The sequence below is a fragment of the Galleria mellonella genome, unplaced genomic scaffold (assembly GCF_026898425.1).
Source record: "Galleria mellonella isolate WM207_F2 unplaced genomic scaffold, CSIRO_AGI_GalMel_v1 utg159, whole genome shotgun sequence".
In the NCBI taxonomy this organism is placed as follows: domain Eukaryota; kingdom Metazoa; phylum Arthropoda; class Insecta; order Lepidoptera; family Pyralidae; genus Galleria; species Galleria mellonella.
This window is the reverse complement of record NW_026442004.1, coordinates 2,416,935-2,441,126: the sequence shown is the minus strand read 5'-3', so window position 1 is coordinate 2,441,126 and position 24,192 is coordinate 2,416,935. Positions and strand designations below refer to the sequence as shown.

General features: G+C 30.9%; 1 protein-coding gene across 1 annotated transcript in view; it reads right to left on the bottom strand.

Annotated features, from left to right (window-relative positions):
* LOC113519045 (peroxidase-like) overlaps window positions 1-24,192 on the bottom strand; it is a 94,550-nt gene that overhangs the window by 33,678 nt on the left and 36,680 nt on the right. The window contains exon 12 of the mRNA XM_052892549.1: window positions 7,462-7,680. Within this exon, the coding sequence (XP_052748509.1) occupies window positions 7,462-7,680 (219 nt within the window). The remainder of the gene's footprint in view (window positions 1-7,461; window positions 7,681-24,192) is intronic.

The window sequence follows — 24,192 nt, the reverse complement described above, 5'->3', positions numbered from 1 at the left end:
GAAACAGTTTGTATTAGATAACCGCATGAATCACTATATATAATTTACAGGTGTGTTTATCTAAATGTTCTTGTGGGCTCAGTTAAGTACTTACTGATAAGGAAGTTGTACAACTTAATTGGAGAGTATTAATATCAAGTTCGTGAGATAAAGTTGGCGGCGAACTAATCACCTCGCTGGATAGAACCTTTGTAGGCACTGTTTTGAGGACTCTAGCCATTATTGTAGTGAGTAACTTGGGAAGTGTTCTCATGCCTACAAAATTAGGTAGCTGTAGATGGTAAAATAATATATGTATGTAATATTGCGAAATATATAGTAATGTAATATTATTATTTTATATAAGACTGTGTTTCACAAAAAAAATTTAATTGTGACACAACAAGTTATTTTGATTTAAAAGTTACTGATCCAATTTTAATAAAAATTTTATAGAACGAGTCAGTAAATATAGATTTTTGGATAAAAAAATACAACTGAAAAGAGAACCTCGTTTTTTGACGTCAATTGACGTTAATAAAAATATAAAACTTAATAAAAATATTGGTTTTTACTCGCGACTTCGTCCACGTGATCGGTATTGACCTGCATAAAAAATAGTCTATAAGGACATAGACTACTACTTCATTGAATAAAGTATGTTAATACCAAATATAATCATTGGTTGAGACATCAAGAGGTAACAAACAAACTCACTTTCACATTTATAATCATCATCATTACCATATCAGCCTTTAACTGTCCACTGCTGAATATAAGTCTCCCTTGGGGGGTTTTACGAGTAGTTACTATGCTTGGCAGGCGGATTGGCAACCGCAGTCAGGTTTTTGAGATGTTTTAAAAGGGACGCTGCTGCCCATCCCTTACCTTCCCATAGTCAGTTCCTACGACATCCACGGAATAGGAAGGGGTGGCCTATTCTATACCGGGACCACACGGCCATATATTAGTACACATATTTATAATATTAGTAAAAATTACCTCAATATTTTGATTTTATAGTTGATGGCTGCCGTTTGATCTTCGACAATACAAATATTTTCTATTCATAAGTATATTGGTCTGAGCTGTCTTTATGTATTATAAGTAGATATGGAATTTAAAAAAATATTAAATATGTTTATTAGATGTTGATTTTTTATCTGCTATAGGCGAACTATCATGACGCTTGTATTCTAAGATATATATATATATATACTTATATAATCACACAACGTTTTATTACTAATTTAGTCGTAGCTCAAATTCAAATTTATCAAATTTCAAATATATTTTTTAGATGTTGATTATTCATCTGCTTCGAACTAGATGACGCTGTGTGTCCTGAGCATTATATCCAGGATTTGTAAAATTTGAAATTGATATGCATAAGTGAGCAAACAATGATTTATGCGATTCTGATTTATTGATTCCATTTCCGAACTGATTCTCTCCTACGTCGGTACTGCGGTTATTAATTTAGTCATAATATAAATTCTAATTTATTTAATATCAGATAACAAGATACATTTTGTTACTGACTTAAAATTATGTTAGTAAATAAGTATATAATTTAATAGACTACATACCTGAGAGGTATCCGGTCAAAACAGCAACGAAGGTTATTTTGTGTTTTACTCATCGTCCTGACGAAATGCCTCATCACAGGCACAGCTATATAAATAAAGTCGCTGTTTTTTTTGGAACGCAATAGTTTTAGTTCGAATTGACAACTCGAAATACTCATTAATCACTCGAGAATACACACGTCAATTTGTTTCGAACATTACTCAGTTAATAGTTTCACAAGGTTAGTTTAAACTGGCTCCTTGCTAATGAGTTTCCGTGACGACATCTACTCGTAAGTGAACAAGTTAGCGTTTATAGCTGTCTACCCCACATAAGTAGTAAGTATATTTAGTATATAGAATAATATGTTCAACGTATCGCAGTGTACCGACTTAATCGATTACAGAATTACTCGATTTGTCTAGACGGTATGGATTTACGAAAATGCTCGACTAAAAAGCGATATTGAAAATGGGATTCACTCATTTCCGATATGTTAATGCCAAGAAAAAATCATAGGAATGCTGGAAGAGTTCCATTAGCTAGTATGCAATAACTATATGTAACTATATGTATGCTTTTGCTTGCAACTTCGTATGCGTGGATGTTCGAAGTAGGTGACTATTTCGAAATTAGTTATTAAGACCAATTTTTAAGTTATATCTTCAGAAACACAATTGTTAAAATCGCATCCATTCCATCCGTCAATGCAATTAATATTCAACATATAGACAGACATAAATTACATTCTGATAATACAATTTTTTTTAGGTTCTATTGATCCTATCCCCTCATATATATTTTTCTTATATATGTTCTATGTACAGATATCATCTAGTTACAGTTTTATTATATTAATATGATACTTGCTGTGTGGCTTCGGCATACAATGGGCTCTTCTTCCATCTTTTCCTATGGGTGTCGTAAGAGGCGACTAAGTGAACTTATTGGTCCAAGGATGGCCAGCAGCATCTCTATTAAAACAACATCAAAATGTAACTGTGGTTGCCAATCTACCTGTCAAGCATGGTAACTACTGGTAAACTATCTTTTATGGGAGAAGTCTAAAGTTAAGGTAAGTTCAACAGGGGACAGTTAACGGCTGATATGATGAACGTTCTTACTGTAGAATAAATTTGCCCACTCACTACTTCCTATGCTACTGTGTAGGTTGACTGGAAGAAATCTCTTCTAGAGGTAAGTTCGTCTTTGCTAACATTGTTATTAACTTAATGTACACTGTATGTCTTAGTATTAGTATTATTATTATATATATATACTTAATCAAACAATGAAAATAATATCAGTCATTCTGTACCACTAAGCATTACCATTACTATAAAAACAAGTACAAGCAACATTGAACATTGTGGATTTAAATCTGAAAAATCTTACAAACAATAAAACCAGTAAGAATGGCACCGTATAAAAGTTTAAATAAAGGAAGCTCGAAGTTTACACCTGCCAACATTACAGTATAAAATTGCACCTCACATACTGTTGCGATCAAGGAGTTAACAGTGATAGAATAGTTGCAGTGGATATTTCAATGCTACCTTTAAGTTCATAGCTGCAGACATTCACGTCTAATATTACATATCTCATACTATTTCGATCGAAGACTTAAAGTATATAGAATAGCTACAATTAACATGATAAAAATTGTTGTGCTATTCTTTAAAATGCAAATTTGAAACAAAGCTCACTCTAGTGGCTGAACTCGCTTCGATAGCGGATATAACTCAACCTTGGATTGGAATTCTCTACAGTTTCAAGTCCAACGATGATGTTAAGTGAGTTAAAAAGGAAATTTATCTGTAATAATTTTATTTCGGAGTTTTTACGAGTTCCAAGATAGTTGTTTGTTATTGATTTTATTTTCTTATTAAACTTTATTAACTAGAAATTTTTTTTCTTTGTTCAAAAGATCAGGAAGGTGGTCATGTTATCGTTTCTTAGACTGAGACGATTTCGATGATACTATCAAACTGTAGACACTCATTTATCGGTAACAGTATTTTTTTTCTAGATAACGTACCTCAATTATTACCTATATATCGTTAGCTTGTTTGCCATTCTAAGTTGCATAACAACAAATTTTAATATAAATTTGTTTATCTACGTATAATGAATAATTTTATATAAATAAAAATTAAACATTGAAGTAATGCATGATACTTAAAAATGTTGATTTACCCATTTAAAAATCCTTTTTTTTTTTTTATTTTACAACCGGATAGGTGGAAAATACTGGGAAATAAATCATGTAAGCCATATTATAAATATTTATTTTTATAAACGTGGGATTTTTAGTTTTTTTTATTTATTCATAAAGTATATTTTAAATATCTAGAATACTAATATGACGCAAAATGATTTCACTTTATAAAATTGCAGTGTAGATCTTTAAAATATTTATTGACCACTTGACTCATCTAGTCTGAATAATTCGATGTTTCAGATCTAGCTTCGAGCTCACAAAGGAGCCCGATATAAATTGAAAGCAACGAACAGAGAATATCGTGAGAAGATACGCTACAATATAATTTAGTCTACTAAAAGTGCTAAAATACTGAAACTAGTTTCATTGCTTGCTGCTGATATACGTAAGAAGTTAACATTTTAATTTTGCGTACAACATGCATACCTATGTATGTACATAGGTATTGTTCAATTCAAATAGCCGATGTACCACAGGTTTTTTTTATACTACTTAGAATGGCAAACAAGCTGACGGCCCACCTGATGGAAAGTGGTAACCGTCGCCTATAGACATGAGCAGTACCGTGGACATAACAGAGTATACTGTTTCGCCCATGATACCCCCATGCATTTGCCATTCCTGAGGACTCAGGTGTTATTCTTCTGTACCCAGTAAATTCACGCCATATCCCACCCTTCAAACCGAAACACAGCCATGCAAATACAGTTGCTTCACGGTTGAAACACGAATGGGACAGAGGTAGCCAAGCAATCGAATTTTGTACAAAGTCTCCCTCTGGTAAATATAATATAGCTGTATCTGATGATTTTGCCCGTAATTCAGTATATAAAATATCCTATGTTCTAAGTTAGAAATATAACCGACTTGTGTGCCAAATTTCATTCAAATCAGTCAATAATTTTTGCGTAAAATAGTAACAATCATCCATCTATTCACCTTTGCAAACTTTCGCACTTATAATAGTAATGGGATAATATCGCAATTAATCGATATGGCATTCAGAAGTAAAACTAACTTTTATAAAAACATGACAGGCATACAAAAATTATGTCGTCAGTTATGACCAATATTATATTTAACAATAGGCCCTACGTCACATTCGTTTCCTAGGTATGGTCAATATTGGGTTCCTATAGAGATTTAGGGCGAAAAAAGGCCATCACCCATTACGATATTGCCGATACTAGTCGGATATCTATATATTGGATAACTAGCAATTTAATACATGTGTTGACGTTTATATAGTATCACACTAAGAACAAGGAATTACAAATAAGGAATGATAAAAACTGTAAATCATATGATTGCCTCCTTTCTTCTCATGCAAATATAATTGGTAAAAGAGGACGAAAGATACACCATCAGTTGCTATTTTGGTCAAATCGTAGTTGATTAGTGTATAGAAAATGTTATAAGGTCGTATAACCTTATCAAATTTAGATACAACCTGGTTGCGTACTTTCTACATAAACTGTGTCGAATATATAATCTAGTAATGTAAAATTTGTCATTGATAAATAATTTACATATCAAACATTTTCTATACACTAGCTTGCCATGAATTGAGAAAAATAGCAACTGATGGTGTATCTTTCATCCTCTTTTTACTAATTATATTTGCATAAGAAGAAAGGAGCAACCATATGTCTTGCAGTTTTCATTGTATCATTCCTTCTATGTTATTCCTTGTTCTTAGGTACCTCATCTCGTGCACTTATATGTTGTCTTGTATTTCTGTGTAAAATATAATATTATGCATAACCGGACAGTGAACACGGGTATGACAGCTGACAAGAATCAATGATAAAGGAAAACATTTTGTACCGACCTCAAAAAGGCAGATGAATGCATAGGTATGACGTCGACTGTTTTGTTTCATTGAGACATGAGTACTCTATATTCACATTGATCTATTGGCATATTTTATGTCATACGAGTATGTACTACTTGAAAAATTGGCTATTTTTTGTTTAATAATATCTATATTCCACAGCTTCGTTCGTAATATTGAATAGTTTACATCTACTTTCCTCAAGAATTGAGCAATGAAATGCGAAAAGATTTTTCAAATTTGATTTACCAATCGCAAATTTTTACAACTATCGATGTAAAGATTAGCTAGTTCTAACAAACACTTTCATTATATATATTAGTATAGATAAGTAATATGAAGGCGTTCTATGGTGTGCAGAATTTCTCAGTCCTATTTATACGACTACACTATAATTACCAATCTTCATGTGAGAATAATAAATGTTTTAAACATTAATTAATAAATCAGATATCGGATACTCTCAAATTGCATTCAATCAATCAATTGACTGAGTTTACATCACTTTACTAGTCTTAGTTCATATCCTTGATCTCTGTAATATTCTGCCTTCAGATTAATCAATAGGACGGCTTATTCTAAATCAGAATATTATAGGAGATTAATTTGTGTATCTGCTAATGGTTTCCTGAAATAAATACAATAGATTCTCACATAGACCTCACCGCAGTTCCAATAATAGGCTTAGACAGCAATTTTTTTATATTAAGTATGGTGGTTTTATAGTATTTATTAAATCGTTTTTATTCTTTAAAAGTATTTGTTTTTTAATTATCTTAAAGATTATAATTAAGTATCTAATAAATGATCTCTATAGGGAAATGGTAGACATAGCATATCGGTTCTTATAAATAGATTTTCTGTCGTGTACATTTAGAGATTAAACTATTTTAAATTAGTCGAGATAGAGTTGCTGAATTTTTCGTTAGTTCTCGATCGACTGAATATATAGTTCAAAGTATAGATAATTGATGTTGAAGTTAAGTTTTCAAATGGTGATCTCGTATAGACAAATCCATTATAGACTCAGTAGTTGGTGCGAGGACCTTAATGTATTGTAGAGTACTATAAGCAGGTAGTTTGGGAGACTTTCTTAAGGAAAAAAATATGGAGAAAGTTTACGAATATGCGTAGTAGTAAGTAGATAATGAATGCCTTAATCTAACCTGTATCCTAAATAGTTTTATATATACAATATATTGGCTAAACAATAAAATATTGATATTATATTTTTATCAATAAAAATTTAATCTTAATGAAATACTAATATCAGAAGATAACATGATTAGAATTCGTTTGCTCGCTAAAGTTTACATGTTATAATAATTGTGTGTAATTTTTAATTAATAATTTTTTTAATTACTTTTAATGACATATATTTAATAAGGCTACAATATTTTTACATATTTTTTGTATATACAAATCAAACTTAAGTGTGACATATGTCTCGAATAGCTACCTACTCTTGATAACTTCAGCAAGCAAGTACTGACATCTGCACTGCTCATAAAACCGGCCATTCGACTTCGGAACAACTACCAAGACTACTAAATAACTAAACTACTAAATAGTAGAACGAGATGTAGTGATACTATAAAATAGATTTGTCTCTTTCCTTCAACATCCAGTGCGCAATCTTGATCTTTGATAATGAAGCCTTTGTTTTAGTATACACAGATTTACGTTAGAAAAAAGTTTTCTATTAACAGTTATGTTTTAATAACATTATATTTTATTTGTAATAACTAACGGTTTAACTTACGTGTAATTAGATAGAAAAAGCTTGATTAGTTTCGGTATCAATTCGTGATCCTTAGTCATGAGCGACTGTGACGTGAGAACAAGCCTGACTGCTTACCCCGACTTGCTGAACGAGCTGTAAGTTCTTGTTGAAAGCGTGTAGCGGCATCGTCACAGATAAGAAAGACGGCGTTCGGAACTCTTCGGATATGATCGGCTGGTCTCCGTAGTCTTCTTCTTCGTCCGCCGTGTTATTGCCACTAGGTTTGTAGGTAGACCGTCGTGTACATACAGTGCTCCCAGTGTCGCCCTTCAACTCGACATTTTTAGCATTGATCTATTGTAATGCAGCTGTACTTGAATGGCTGTGTTTCAGTTTGTAGAGCAGTAACATAGCAGTGAAATTATAAGGTATGTACGTGGGATTAACAGTATAGTTCGTGGGTAGCATGGGTAACATAGTATACACTGCGATATCCATGGTGCTTCAATTAAATTAATTCAAAAATTAATTACTAATTATTATATACCAAAGCATAATTCAAGCATAACATCGCACCGTATTGAAAAGAATATTTTTCGTGAATAACAACAGCAAGTCCTTTACTGTCTTTCATCAAAACATCGCTGGAATACTTACCAAAAAAGAACTAATAGAAATTACATTAGTAGAATTATCAGAAAAGAATAAAGAGTTCGATATATTATGTTTTAGTGAAACGTTTATTAAACAAGGTAGTGAAGGTAATATAAATATTGCAGGATATCGTCTTCAAACGTCATATTCGAGAAGCCATCAAAAAAGAGGTGGAGTCTGTATATTGTGTTCTTGTCATATTTCGACACAAGAATTAACTTTTTTGAAAGAGTTTTGTGAGGATTATGTTTTTGAGTGTTGCGGAATAGAGATCTCGTATATAAAATGTATTGTGATATGCATCTATAGAACTCCAACATCAAATGTTACAATATTCCTTAAAAAATTTGAACAGTTATTAGAAAAACTGAAACACAAAACAAAATATAAAATAATTTTAACTGGTGACTTAAATATAGACACTTTAAAAAATTCAAATGACACAATTGAATTAAAAAGAATTGCAGCAAATTACAATTTTAAATTACACATAACTAATCCTACACGAAAAAAGGCATGTTTAGATCAGATACTCAGTAATATATCTGAAGGTAAAAGTGAAGTGCATAATTTAGGATTATCAGATCATGAGACTGCACAATCGCTTACGATTGACGTAATAAATAAAGTTGAAATGCCTAAATTCTGGTATTATAAAAAAAGGGATTACAGTCCAGAAAACATTTCCAAATTTATCGAGTGCCTACTTAGTCTATCGTGGACAAATGTCTATGAAGAAACCGACATGGAAATTGCATTTGAAAATTTCTATGATACTTTCAAAATGTTTTACTACTTATGTTTTCCCATAATAAAAATTAAAGTCAAGCCACAGAAAAAATATACAAACTGGCTAACAAGAGGTTTGAAAAATTCTGTAATTACTAAAAGAAAATTACGCTTTACATATTATAAAAACGCAAACAATAATACAAAAATGAAATATCAGAAATATTCAAAACTTCTGAAACGATGTATTAACCATGCACAAAAATTAACTAATATGAAATATATTGAAAAATCTAATAATGTATGTAAAACTACATGGGACATAATAAAAAATAGGATGGAAAAAAATCCTGCTAGTAATAATATTGACAAACTTATAATCAATGATGACATAATTGAAAATCCCACTGACATTGCAAACACATTTAATAACTATTATATTGACATGATAAATTCGGACACAACTAACAATGATGACATTACAAATATGCAATCAAACCATGTTAGTATGTTTTTATGCCCTACAGATGAGTCTGAAGTTATTAAAATCATTCAATCTCTGAAATCCACGAAATCGACCGGTTGCGATGAAATTCAGATAATGATATTAAAGGCATGTAGGAAAGAGATTGCACCAGTGTTGAGCTATTTAATTAACCTTTCATTTAGTACGGGAATTTTCCCAGAAGCCTTAAAAATTTCTATTGTACGACCGCTACCAAAAAAAGGAAATATCCATGAAGTAGGGAATCACAGGCCAATATCTCTCTTACCGAATTTGTCAAAAATATTTGAGAGAATAATGTTTAATCGATTGCTGAAATTTCTGGATAAATATAAATTGATCAAATCGGAACAAAATGGGTTTCAAAAAGGTAAATCAACAACATCAGCAGCCTTTTCTCTCATGGACAACATTTTGTCTTGTTTGGACAAACGAATCTATGTCACAGCGGTCTTTTTTGATATGAGTAAGGCCTTTGACTCAGTGTCCCACAAAAAATTTGTCCATAAATGCTACATGTATGGAATAAGAGGTTTGGTCAATAAATGGATAAACAGTTATCTATACAATAGAAAACAATATGTAGAAATATCAAAACTTGACTCAAGCATGGAAATTAGCAGGTACAAATCATCCATAAAAGTCAACAAAAATGGCGTACCACAAGGTAGTATTCTAGGACCCTTGTTATTCCTGCTTTACATTAACGATTTGCCCCATGTTACACAGTATAACTGTACACTGTTTGCTGATGACGTGTCCGTTGTGATACCATGCAATGATACTGAAACATATAATAATGAAATAAATGGAACAATAAGTAAAATAATAAAATGGTTAAAGAGTAATAACTTAAACATTAATTATAATAAAACTACATATATTCAATTTATTAATAAAAACGGGACAAAACAACCACTGAATGTAACTTTTGCAGGCAATATAATTAAAGAAAGTTCACAAACAACTTTTTTAGGTGTCTCATTGGATGATAAATGTTCCTGGGCTGATCATATTCATAAACTATGCAATAAAGTAAATTCATTCGCGTATGCTCTCTGGCGACTAAGAAGAATTAGCAATAAAGAAACAGCTTTACAGGCATACCATGGTTATGTCAGCTCTATTTTGAGATATGCTATACTTCTGTGGGGTAACTCGTATTATGCAAGCCGTGCCCTTATATCACAGAAACAATGCATCAGGGCGATCTGTAACGTTGACTCACGTACATCTTGTCGATCATTATTCAAGGAGCTAAATATACTTACTGTCCCATGTAAATATATATATGAGGTATGCATATTCGCAAAAACACATTTACATTTATTTAAAAAGAAAAGTGATCTCTGTAATTTTAACACAAGAAATCCTCAAAACTTAGTACTACCTTATAAAACTACAACTTTGTATAGTAGAAATGCCTACTGTATGACAATAAGCATTTATAATAAATTAACGGACGAAATAAAAACATTACCCTTAAATATATTTAAAAAAAAAACTAAAAAGATGGCTGATAGAAAAATGTTTTTACTCGGTTAATGAATATTTTGAATACTTTAAATCTTAAATATATGACTCAATTAATGTAATTTGTAATTTGTGAAATGACTGTAATTTGTAACCTGTATAATTTATTATTAATACGTAAATATATTGACATTTATTTAATATGACAATTTAAGTAAAATAGTATTAGCATAGTATAGTGGAACAATTAAATAAATTTTGTACGCCAGATTCTGGTGAAAAATGTGATCAATATTTAAATATTATATTCCATCTTTTATACCATTTTTCAAACAAAATAAAGTTATTTGTATTTGTATTTGTATTTGTATTTCATATCTATTATCTCCATTTATTTTCCATCTTGTAGGCTGTTAGCTTGTCTGAGTATCATCATAAATAATACTAAAACTGAGGGACATGATAATATATTTATTTTTTATTTTTATTTATTTACACTTTATTGCACCAAATAAAAAGAGAAATAACAAATACAGTAAATATTAATGAGAAGTGATACAAAAGGCGGCCTTATCGCTAAGCAATCTCTTCCAGACAACCTTTGGGTAGAGGACATTGAGAAAAAGACAAAGAGTAGGTGGCGCACTATTATATAAATATTATCATATACAAACATATATAGATACATACATACATATATACACATACATATATAATATATACACAATTAAATATATACATAACATACACATACTTAACAGCATACATACAACAGAAAAAAATGACGAAGGAAAACGAAGAGAGAATACAGGAAAATAGTACTAAAGTGAGAGGTAGTAAGATTTAACAGAGGTTTTGAAGCTAGTAAGAGTTTGAGCGCACCGAATAGAGGTAGGTAGTGAGTTCCATAGACGAACTGCCTGAACAGTAAAGGATTTAGAATAAAAGGAAGAAGAATGAGTGGGAAATTTAAGTCGGAGGTTATTGACACTGCGTAAAGTATGATCATTAGCCTCACTGAGAAACAAGAATCGGTCTTTTAGATAATCAGGAGCAGCAGGATTAAAAAGGATTGTGTAAAGAAGAGACAGGATATGCAGATTACGACGAAAACGGATAGAGAGCCACTTGAGTTGAGTACGAAATTGAGAAATGTGATCATATTTGCGAATACCAAATATGAAGCGGATACATAAATTTTGGAGACGCTCAAGCTTGTTTAATTGCTCTTCGGTGAGGTCTAAATAACATGAGTCGGCATAATCAAGAATGGGTAGGAGTAAGGTGTGTGCGAGCGCAATTTTGGTGTTAACTGGGTGGTTTGGTGTTAAAAAGTTGCAGCAAACATTTTTTTACTGAGATTTGTGGAGACCATGACAAAGTGTTATCAAAAATAATGCCAAGATTTTTTACTTTTTTCTGGTAATCTATCATAACCCCATCAAAAACCACAAGCGGAAGACTGGTCGAGGAAATTTTGGAAATAAGTATGGGACTCCCAATAATAATGGCTTGTGTCTTCAAGGGGTTTATAACAAGACCATGAGATTTACTCCAGGCAGATATACGTTCCAGATCGGCGTTAACAGTAGATATTGCTAAAGAGATATCAACCAGAGGGGCTAAAGAGTAAATCTGTAAATCATCTGCATAAAGGTGGTAGGAAGATTGAAGTTTCGAAGTGATAGTGCTAATAAATAAGGCAAATAGAAGAGGAGATAAGACGCCACCCTGCGGCACGCCAGCTGATGTATGGCACCAAGAAGATAAAACGTCATCAATGCGAATACGTTGCCGACGTCCAAACAGGTAACTACGAAACCAGTCAATTGCCGTTGGAGATATGTTGAGAGAGGTTAGCAATCCTAACAAAATATCAAAATCAACAGTATTAAAGGCATTGCTAAAGTCCAATAATGTTAAGACCGTTAATTGAGAATTCTCCATGCCAAAACGGATATCGTCAGAAATTTTAATAAGAGCAGTAGTCGTACTATGACCAGGACGGAAACCAGATTGAAGAGGATTTAAGAGATTGTTTCTTGATAGGTAAAAGTTAAGTTTTTGTTGGACAAGGCGTTCTAAGGCTTTGGATAGAAAAGGGAGTATAGAAATTGGACGGTAATCTGAGAACGAGGAAGGAAGTTTCTTTTTTGGTAGAGGGATTATGAAAGCTGCTTTCCAAGCTGAAGGAAAGAAACCGGAGGACAGGGAATTGTTGAAAAGTAAGGTAATGGTGGGTAAAAGGATATCAAGGATAGGTAAAATCATATTACGACTAATGCTATCTGTGCCAATGGCGTTTGACGATATAGACCGTAAACTCTTTTCAACATCACAATCGGTCAACTGATCAAAAATAAAAGGAGTACAATTAGGGGCGATAGTGGATGAAAGATAGTGCAATGTCTTAGATTTTACATTGCTGTCCATGACAGTAGAAGTACAAAAATGATTATTAAGACACTCAACATCAAGATTACCAGGATTATCGTTATGACTCTTACCAACCCCTAATGACTTAAGAAATTTCCAAACTTTTGCTGCATCACCATTTTCTACGGATTTATGAATGTGGCGTCGTTGAGCCTCCCTACACACCCTGTTGTAGTATATTGTCATTAAATATTTAATGATTTCTATAAGACACAGGCGAAAAAATGATTTATTATTTAACAGAAATTTAGATTATTCTTAGATCATTTAGTGACGTGATGTATTTTAGTTTTAGTTGTTGAAAGTATTCTCTCAAATAGGCAATATCTTAAAATAATGAAGTTAGGTTAAGATTACAAGGGATCAAGATTACATAAACTTTCTGATTGGGAACGGCTAAAAGCCCCAATTTAGAGCTGCTAAAAATACAAACTATTTTATTAAGCAGAAAATCCATATATATCTGGGCGCATAAAACAATACCAATATATATATATATATATATATATATATATATATATATATATATATAATATATATATATATATATATATATATATATATATAAACACATACATAATGAGTTTACTTAGCCATGGAATTTCATTCCCGACATTGTAGTGATCGAGTTTCGAAATCGTGGCATTGTACATGTTTAAACGGTTGAACGAATTTAAACGAAATTTAGGACATATATAAATTGTATCCTACAATATCATACGGTAATTTATTTATTAATTCACGTGGGAAAAGTCTACGGATACAGTTAGTATTATTTATTTTCGATTTAACTCCGACATTGATATAATAGTGTAAAACATCGAGGGAATGTTAATGCTTTTTACACAAGATATAATTTTATTTTCAGTATATAGCTAATAACGCATGACGTCTGACGCTTATGTAAGAGCGAATTGACCAACTTTTTTGCATACACACGTTAGTTACTTTCCGCGAAGGTCGTTAGAGAAGATCTGCACCATTTCCTAATAACATTCTAGTTTAAACTACTTATATTATTTATAACTATTTTTAATTTATTTTTAACAGTATTCTATATTTAAATGTCAAAATTGTTTAGTAATCGAGCTTAGTGATTGACGTATGTTCAAGACATTTATCAATATTTAAATTCGTGTTAGATTGTTTCGATATTAAACTTACTAAAGTTCAGAGCGTAGTTGAACTTTATAATATTGCTTAATAAGTATAAATTGTAATGAAAAACATATAATGCAGAATACTATTAATAAGCATTTTGTAGTCATTACAATCGCGCGGGTTACGGTTCACAATGTATATCGATATCGATTTATAGATTAATATCAATGCTATCTAATCGTTAAAAATCTTTATCTAATCCTTAGATTGAAAGATTATATTGAGTTGACATTTGTCATAACACGATAGATGAGCGGCGACATCCGGCTCCCATACAAAACGCTCGACATTATTCATCATCTTTCATTTAAATATCTATGAGTTTCCCTATTGGCCCGGCAGAGTCAACTGAACTCTAATGATATTCACGGATATATATAGACAACCTAATGATAACAGACAAACAACTTCATAGAACTGAATATAGCAGCGATTTATTGAACAAAGGTGCTGCCGTGTGAACTCGGCTTTAGGTATCACGTGCACCTCTTGATTATATAGGTATATCAGTATATTAATAGAAACACTTTGCTGAAAATAGTTTATTTATATTTGCCTAAACAGGGATATCAGAATACATATATAGTAATAACTCATTATGATATATATAAACCTTATTATATACATGACTATTATGACCGATTTTCAAGCAATTTCAAAATGAAGGAAATTCTCAATTCGCTTGTATGTTTTAATATTTGTTACCTCATAACTCTGTCAGTTGGGAAATTATTATTCATTGGATTGGTTTGAATTTTTACCTGATTGATCCCATAGAAATTTTATCAAAAACCAGTTCAGAAATTTTAAACCAAAATAACTAATTTTGCCATAATTTAAGTATACATAACTGTGGCACACAATCTTAATTATTGACTCTCGATACTTCGTCTGATATGTATATATATTTAGGGTGTACATATACATACTGTTTAACAATCAGTCAGTACATACAAATCGCCAGATAAAGACTATTTATAGGAACTCAATTAAACCAAACCTTCGACATCAAATACAATATGGGTGAGAGAACATAAGAGGCACTAATTTACCCGCCAGCCCCAAACGCGAACACCCACAGTACTAAATTATGGCTGTCGGATGCAGTGGTCAAGATATCTCTGACAATGACCATAAAGAGGGAACATCTGCATACGACTTTGAATATCAAAGAGGCATATTAACATATCTTGATTGCTGTCTACAGAACACTGACTCACTAATGAATACATAGAGCTGTAAATCAAGTGATTAGTAATTATTACACGTGGAAGACAGGAATACGTGTGTATTTTTAGATAAATCTTCTATCTAATTAAATATAATAAGGTTAAGTGATATAGCGAGTTTCATAGTAATAGAAATATTATTATCCATTTTCATGCGAGGTGGGTTGTTGGAATAGTGCTAAAGGCCATATATCTCTTGTTTCTATTCGCTAACGTAAATAATTCATGCTCGCCAATTCCAGTAATTCTTGACATCTCTCTCTGGTAGATCACGGTCTATATAACCATTAGAGTTAATTTTAGTCTCTGCTCGATATCTATATTCACTTATCTTCATCTACCATAAAAATCTATGTAAATCTTTAAATTTATTATTACACGATTTAGGCTATCCTATGTGACAATATGTCCTAATAAATACAGGATGTTATATCATCATCAATGATGATTCATCATGATTACATTAGCCGTTATTGTCTACAGTTGAACATAAGGAACGAAACCGTTCTTTATGGTAGTTTACAATTGGGGGGATTTGGCAGTGGTTGTCACATTTGGCAGGCGGGTTAGCAACCTCTTGAAACAGGCGATGTTTTTCAAAACCTTTTGAACTTGAAAAAGGTGATGTTTTAAGAGGGACGCTGCTGATTATCACTCGACTATTAAGTTCCCGTATGACACCTTCGAAAAAGAAAGGGGTGACCCATTCTGTGCCGGGGCCACACAGATGTTATATATTATAGAATAAATTTGCATAGAAAGCTACCATTTCGATCTATTATATGTGTATATACTATAGTAGTATGTGGCTAGGTTACTAGTTTATTTTGATGTTTTAAGTTATACAGTAATATTTAAATAAAAAATAAATAAAGACTGTTATAACCTAGTTCTATGATCAAACCACTTTACTGCGAAATTTAGTCTATGATTCTATTCTGATCTTTAAACATCTTTGCAAACTTTCACTTTTAAGGTATTAGTAGGATTAAGTACTATCTAGTTGATTCTTATAACTTCCACGACGAAGAACTCGTGCTCTGGGATTTATCAAGAATTTCTCTTAGAATAACTACAGTTGGCATTGCATTATTATGTACAAGGAATACATATATTCGTTTTTAGTTTTTGAGGTATTGCGATTTGAACGATAATGTTCATTCTAACTTAAGTATATAAATAGTTAGACTTAAGTATATAACCCAAATCATCTAGAATTAGGTTAATGTAAAAAAACAAAATTGCCAGAATAGAATCCGCGACGCATAATAGAATGTCAATGGCATTGCCATACAATTTTAATAATAAACTCGGTTCTAAATTTTTGTCAAACAAACTGTCAGATAAAGAAAGCATTTTACGAGTATAAATCTAAAAGCATACTCTTTCGTATAGATACTACTTAATAAGTCTAACTCAGAATATATTTAAGAAATTTATATAATTTTATTCATATATTTTTTGCCGCCTAAGTAAATTTTTTAATTCTACCATATACTTGAGCATGGGTTATAACTATTAAGAAGAGAATTCCTTAAATTCTCATGGAAGTAGAAGGTGATAGGTTCGCGCGAGCTTAGCCGCGGACAACGGCTAGTAACACTATAATGTAAAAAGTTTGCCGCCAACAGCGCTGGGGAAAGTAAATTGTGGCTGGTCCTACTGGCTTCGGCCGAATATTGTCAGGTCGCGATTTGCTAGTAATATAAAAGGTGAAACTTTTTCTGTTGTACGACAAGACTTGTAATACAAAACATAGATATTATACGGGGTGAAAAAAGGGAAAGGTCAAGAAGAAAAGTGGTAAGGTAACGAAAAGGAGTAAAAAAAAAGGTAAGTTTTTAAGATAGCAAACTTTATTGCAATATTATATACCAGAGAGAGACTTTGTATAAAAGTTGTTTGCTTAGGTACCTCTGTCACGTTCGTGTTTCTACTGTGAAGCAGTTGTGGTTGCATGGCTGTGTATCTGTCTGAAGGGTGGGATATAGCAATGAATTTAAAGGGTACAGAGGGATAATACCTTACTCATTAGGAATGGTAACGCATGGAGGGTATTATGGGCAAAACAGTATATTATATCCATGGTACTCTTCATGTCTAGGCGACAGTTACCGCATCCAATCAAGTGGGCCGTCAGATTGTTTGCATTAAAAATATTGTATTAATATATTATATGTTGTATTAAAAAATATATAGAAATAAGAATAACTATATTCACAGATTTTTTAAAAAGGTAGATCGATATGTAATTAATTGGATTTACCTATTTAATTAGTACACAAATAACAACATATATATATATATATATATATATATATATATATATATATATATATATATATATATATATATATATATATATATATATATATATATATATATATATATATATATCTTAAAACATCACTTAAAACATAACTGGCCAAACTCAATTACTGGCAAAACTCTATGGGGAAGGCTTATGTTCAGCAGTTGACAGTTAGCGGTTGATACGATAATGATAAACATAAACAAAGAAAGATATAAAAGAATACATATTAAAAAAAAGGTAAATAGACAAAACAAGTAATATTTTTTTCTCTTTTCGATCTTTTACACCTGAGCATGTCTGAGCTGAAAAGAAATCTAAAATTTACTTTTAATTAAATTTTTTTAAATTTTTTTATTCTTCTAAAATAAATAGTACTAAATAGGAAATATCAACTCTATAAGATATACAGTCGTATGAACAATGGTTCTAAACGCGTGAGTAGTTACGAAACCAACAAAATCATAATATAGATTTCAATCTCTTGATTGCGCCAGCTATTCCATTAGGTTGATCAGTCGTTGATGAAGTCGGCAACTATGTGACTTGTTAATTAAATTTATATATGCATTAACCGTATATTCCTAATGCATTTTAGAAGAGGAAGCTGCTAAGTAGTTTATAATATATTGGATAGCATTCACGTGACGTTTTAAAAAGTAATACATTTAGTTATAGTAAGTAGCTGGAATTCTTTTCAAACGATTTAAAAAAGAAGGTAGTTCTAAATTCGGTCGTATTTTTTTATTTTTGTTACCTCATAAATCCTTTAATTCTAAACAGATTTGATTTTTTTTTATTTAAAAGGATATATTTACAAATAAGTCCCATGCAGATTTTATCAAATTCAATTGTTTAGTTTTTAGATTAAATTAACAGTTTTTGTCACATGAAGTCGGTGTTTTTTTTCTGGGATACAATTTTTAATTATTCTATGAAACTGATAGTGTTTCTACTTTGGCGTTACTGAAAATGCCTGAGGGACCTACTTAATATTTATGATTTTCAAATGTTGGATTATGTATTTTAAAAATATTTTCATTTATAAATAACATGTGTGGAAAGTGATAGTCGTTCTTTATACTATAGTATTATTGTATTCATGCTGAACTGTGAGCAATTAAGGTAAGATATGTATATAGCAATGAAAGTAATTAATACTTAATTCAGTTGCAGTTGTGTTCATGATATATCCTATAACGTAATTGTTTAAAAATTCCGCTGCATATCATAACAAAGATTAAGTTTTAAAATTTAAGCATTAAATCTGAACTGTCTTTCCTTAAGCAATAATAACAACTAATAAACAATTCTGCTGTTATCTTGTCAAACTGATGCATACGAGTCACGAATTAGCGTGATCAATACGTAACTACCCTAATTAGGTCGCTGTATTCAGTTCCAGTATTCAATTTAGATGTCTAATAGAGAACCAATATGTAAATTAGTCATGTCTATTCCTAACGTTCAGTTGGCTCGTGTATGATGAATCAATTGAAATTTTGCCAGTATTCAGTGTTGTTGCAGTTCGCGGTGTTCCTTCAGACGTAACGTAATATACGAGTACCTATCTACAAGTACTGTTAATTTTGAGTGTGGATTTTGGTAATGTACATGTATTTACAGTTAGGTTCAATGAAGAGAAATAAATTTCGACTTAATTTGTATTTGGAGTTTCTAAATAAAAAAAAAGTAATGATTGCAATAAACAATTAATTATATTACATAACAACATGTTAATTATATTGTATAATAATAAATTAATTGAATTATACAATACTTTATTAATTAATTTACATAATAATCTTGATTACATTAATTAATGAAATAAAATGGTGGTATTTTCGAAAGGATTTTGTTATCAATCCATTCCAAGTAAGTAATTAGATAATACTAAGTAAGTAGTATTAATAAACTTTTCAAGTTTAGATTTATTACTACAAGTATATTTAAAACTAGCGATTCAGCCCGACATCGCATGGGTAGATAGATAAATTTTGAAAATAATATATGTGGGATCATATAAGCGCAGCCCCCTTGGGATAAGAGTAGAAAGCTGATGATGATGGTGACGATAATGAAGCTTATGCCTATGGCTGATAATTAGCTTTCTAAAGTTAAAAAAATTTTAAATTCCATTTAATAGTTTTTGAGTTTATACATTACAAACAAATAATCAAATCTTTGTTAGTTAATATAGTATACGAGTAGACTATGTGAAAGTAATAATTTTCCTAATAAACAACATTCAAATTTTCATACCATAATGAAAATATATTTAAACGGTAGGTACAAGCTAATATAGTGTAATAGAACATAAACTTACTTTATATTCTCCAGTAATTGTCAAAGAACATTTAGATAAGTCGTTTAAAAGTAAAACTGGTATATAAAGTCTAAAGTGTCACAAATAGCAGAAGCTTTTAAGGAGTCGAGCTATTAGTAGATTGACTATAATCATTTTACAATTTCAACTTTGTTACATTTGTTTAATACAATCATTAATTATTTATTTTGCTAAACGTTTTCTGTTAATTTTGAATTTTATATTAAAAATAAGTAGTTAAAAAAATAAAAAGTTGAATTTAAGGATTGTTTTAAGGAGTTAATTCACATATTTTATTGAAATCGTTATTAAAAAAAAAAAAACATGTGAATTAGTTCTTATATTTTGTGTTCATTATTATCAATTTTTTTTTATTTAAATATTAAACTTTGATACACTTAGGAAATATAAATTGCGGACTTAATACCATTTTACTCGTTTATAAACCAAACCTGTTGCCGTATATGAATTTTCTTAGCAAATATCTTGTTATAAGCTGGAGTTAACATAAGTTATCGATCACTGTTACTTAGTTTCTCACTGTGTACACGATGGCTGTTACATTTTGATTCATGTCTGAGGGTGGAAACATATTAGCATGCTATGCATCGACAGGCGCATCTAATATGGACGTTTTGTGGTCTCATAAGGAATTATGGTATACTAATATTATTATTAGTTATTTATACTAAGTCATGGTACAACATGGGTTTGTGTCTGTTATTCAGATGATGAAAATTTTGAATATGTAATAGAATCCTACCAGTTCTACTATCGTATTAATATTGTAAATATAAAAGTTTACACCAATATTTGGATGTTTGTTATATTACCTTACTTACTGTTACTTAATAATATAACAAAATGGCTAAATAGATTTGAATTAAATTTGGTATATGGATATGTTATATTTATGTATAACTTAATACATATAATATATTATATAGCTCATGGCATGAGCAGAAATGAAAGCCATGCTTTAAAGAAAGTGTTAAATATGAAAGTAAGTAAAGTAAGGATGTAAAGGAAGGATACGACCGAAGAAAAAGTGGATGGACTGTGTGAAAGATGATATGCATAAAAGTGGAGTGAGCCCGGAAATGACAATTGACAGTGATTTGTGAAAGAAGAAGACATACTGCGCCGACCCTAAATAAATGGAAAAAGGCAAAGCAATGATGAAGATACTTTATATAATATAACTGGGTTTTAGTGAATTATGGCGTTAGATTAGAAAAAAATTATTAATCTTACTAAACGGGAGAATTACCTTATTGAAAATAGAAAAATTAGGACATTCAGGATATAAGTTTCAAATTAGTATATTAATTAGTAGCAGTAGGATCGTTTGTTACGTAATTTTAGCCAAACATAGCGCCTCAGTGATTTATAAATTTAAAACTAGCAACATTTCTCTTGTTCGTAGTTTTACTTTGTTCGCTCTTTGCAAAATTTAGCTTGAATTTCTACTCACAGATGTTATAATGAAATGAAATTAAGTAAACAAAGGCCGCGTGAGAAGAACAGTTTGGGCATTCGTTTGTTCGTTTCACTTGAGATGAAGAAGGTTTATCATAGAATAGGTTTAGCGCAGAAAGTGAGCCCGGAAGGTATAAAAGAGGCATAATTATGATTGTATATCATAATTTCAAATAATATTTTGTTTTATGAAGCTGTAATTGTTTTTTATCTATTTGTAAAAGTTTATATAAGTTTCAAAGATTGAATAAACAGACTATAAATCGATTAGTAAATTATAGACGTTTTTGTTACAAAAAGTTTTTAGAATAGGAGTGCATATATATAAAGATAAAATATCAAATTCTTAAAGTGAGAAAAACTATTATTAATTTTTCTTTCATTATGTCAATATTGTTTCTTATTTTTTTTATTTTAGTGTACCTAATTTATTTTAAGTGAAAAATATTTATAAGAATATTAAGCGAAATAAGAAAAAGTGCTATATTTTATGGCACATAAAATTGAAAATATCCAAATTATATTTACGTGTCACGAGGATTTATAAAAGAAAAATGGCAATACGTTATCGCTTTTCATCGACGCGCGACGGAGATAAGTACTACGGTAAGCCGTCGCTTGACCTCGTTGTAATTGGCAATTAACACTCTTCTACGGACGACATTTTTTGTGCCTATTTGCAAAAATTAGGCTTCACTTAAGTAATGATCGTAAACTGGACTAATCGTCCACCGTTTATATTATTAGGTTAGGCAGTAACTGATAATGGAATGCTTAAGAAATATATTAAATATTAATACTATTTTTTATGGATGATAATGGAATGACAATATTCTTGCGCTATGGCGGGGCACCAGTGAGAGATGATAAGTGACGATGAAAGCAGATCAGTTAGCCCATCGTGACAAATTCCACAAGAATTAACCAAGATGGTTGCAGGAACCGCGTGGGGGTTGATCTGATAAGGTATATTGCTAGCAATGGGCTATTAAATCCCGATTAGAGTCATACTCTTACAAATGACTACAAATGTATTTATTTTATGATAGCAGTATGTTCGTCTTTTGTTATAAATCGGACCTATCGAAAGTATTTCGTAACATTATTTATTCATAATGTAAATAGGGTTTACTTTACTTTCTTGAAAAAAAAGAAACAATTTTTATTTCCTAAATAAAAACATTTAATTAAAATATTAAATGTTTTCGTTTATTTGTGTTTAAAATGTTAATTTATTTTTTCTTAAAAATATGGATATTTAAATAATATTACAGTTTCTTCCATAAAAGAACAAATAAATAAAATACAGATTATGAATAATAAATTATGATTAGGTAGGTATCAATACATTTTTATTTTAGATTTATGCAAAAATTCAAATGTCTTCTATCTGGGTATGTTATGTGCAATATTCATTACAATGGTAACAGTCGATAAGTACCTTTGACTATGTTATCAAGAATTGCAGTCGCAGGCATATTTATTTTGAAAGACACGAATAATTTAAACGATGTGATCGATTTTCAAAATATATTTTTAAACACATAATAGTGCAGGGATTACATATAAATGCAAATAGTATAATATTTTAACTGGCAATATTAGGTTAACATACATATATCTACAATTTTGTCGAATATATCATAGTCGTGTTACCATTAATTGGTGGATATGTATTGCTAGAGGCTCACATTACAGTTCCAAATTACCTATAAGCACAAAATGGAGCATTCATATGTATTCAATTTACATAGATAATGTTATTAAATTTTAGTAGGTTATCGTGCAAGTAAGATTTGTCGCACGGTTAGCGGTTTATGTAATGCTATTAATAAACTTAAACTTGTGCATACTGATCCCTTAGATTATATAGATAGTCTCCATAGTATTGCTTAAAAAAAGGGGTCAACTTTTTCATACAATTTTGCCTGATAAATAGTGAGTGATTCCTTTGTGACTTCTATATTTATTTTTCTTATAAATTCTGCATCTTTTTAATGCGTAAACAGTCATTGTATTCATGAAATAATAGGTCAAGATACATTTTGTGGGTAAATATATAGAATACGGTTACAAAATACGAGTCAGCTAATTTGACAATTAGCTGACAAAAACTTGACCAGTTTTTGATGCTCGATGCTCTATCCATATAAGCTAAGACTGTTCCATATTGCGGGGTTTTTTGGAATGATTGCTAAAAACTCAATTAAACTGTTATATATAGTTATGGAGAGGGCTATACTCGGAGTTTCTTTGCGTGATAGAATCCGAAACGAGGATATCCGCAAAAGAACCAAACTGATATAAATGACATATCTCGAAGGATAAGCAAGCTGAAGTGGCAATGAGTTGGTCACATAATTCGGAGAACCGGCAACCGATGGCGAAGAAAGTTTCTTGAGTGGCGACCTCGTATGTGCAAACGCAGGGCAACCCCCATTAGATGGAGTGTTGACCTCAAATGTATTGCAGGGAGTCATTGGATGCAGGTGGCTCAGGAATATTTCTTGCTAGTCTATGGGAGAGGCCTATGCTTAGCAGTGGATTGATAATGACTGAAATG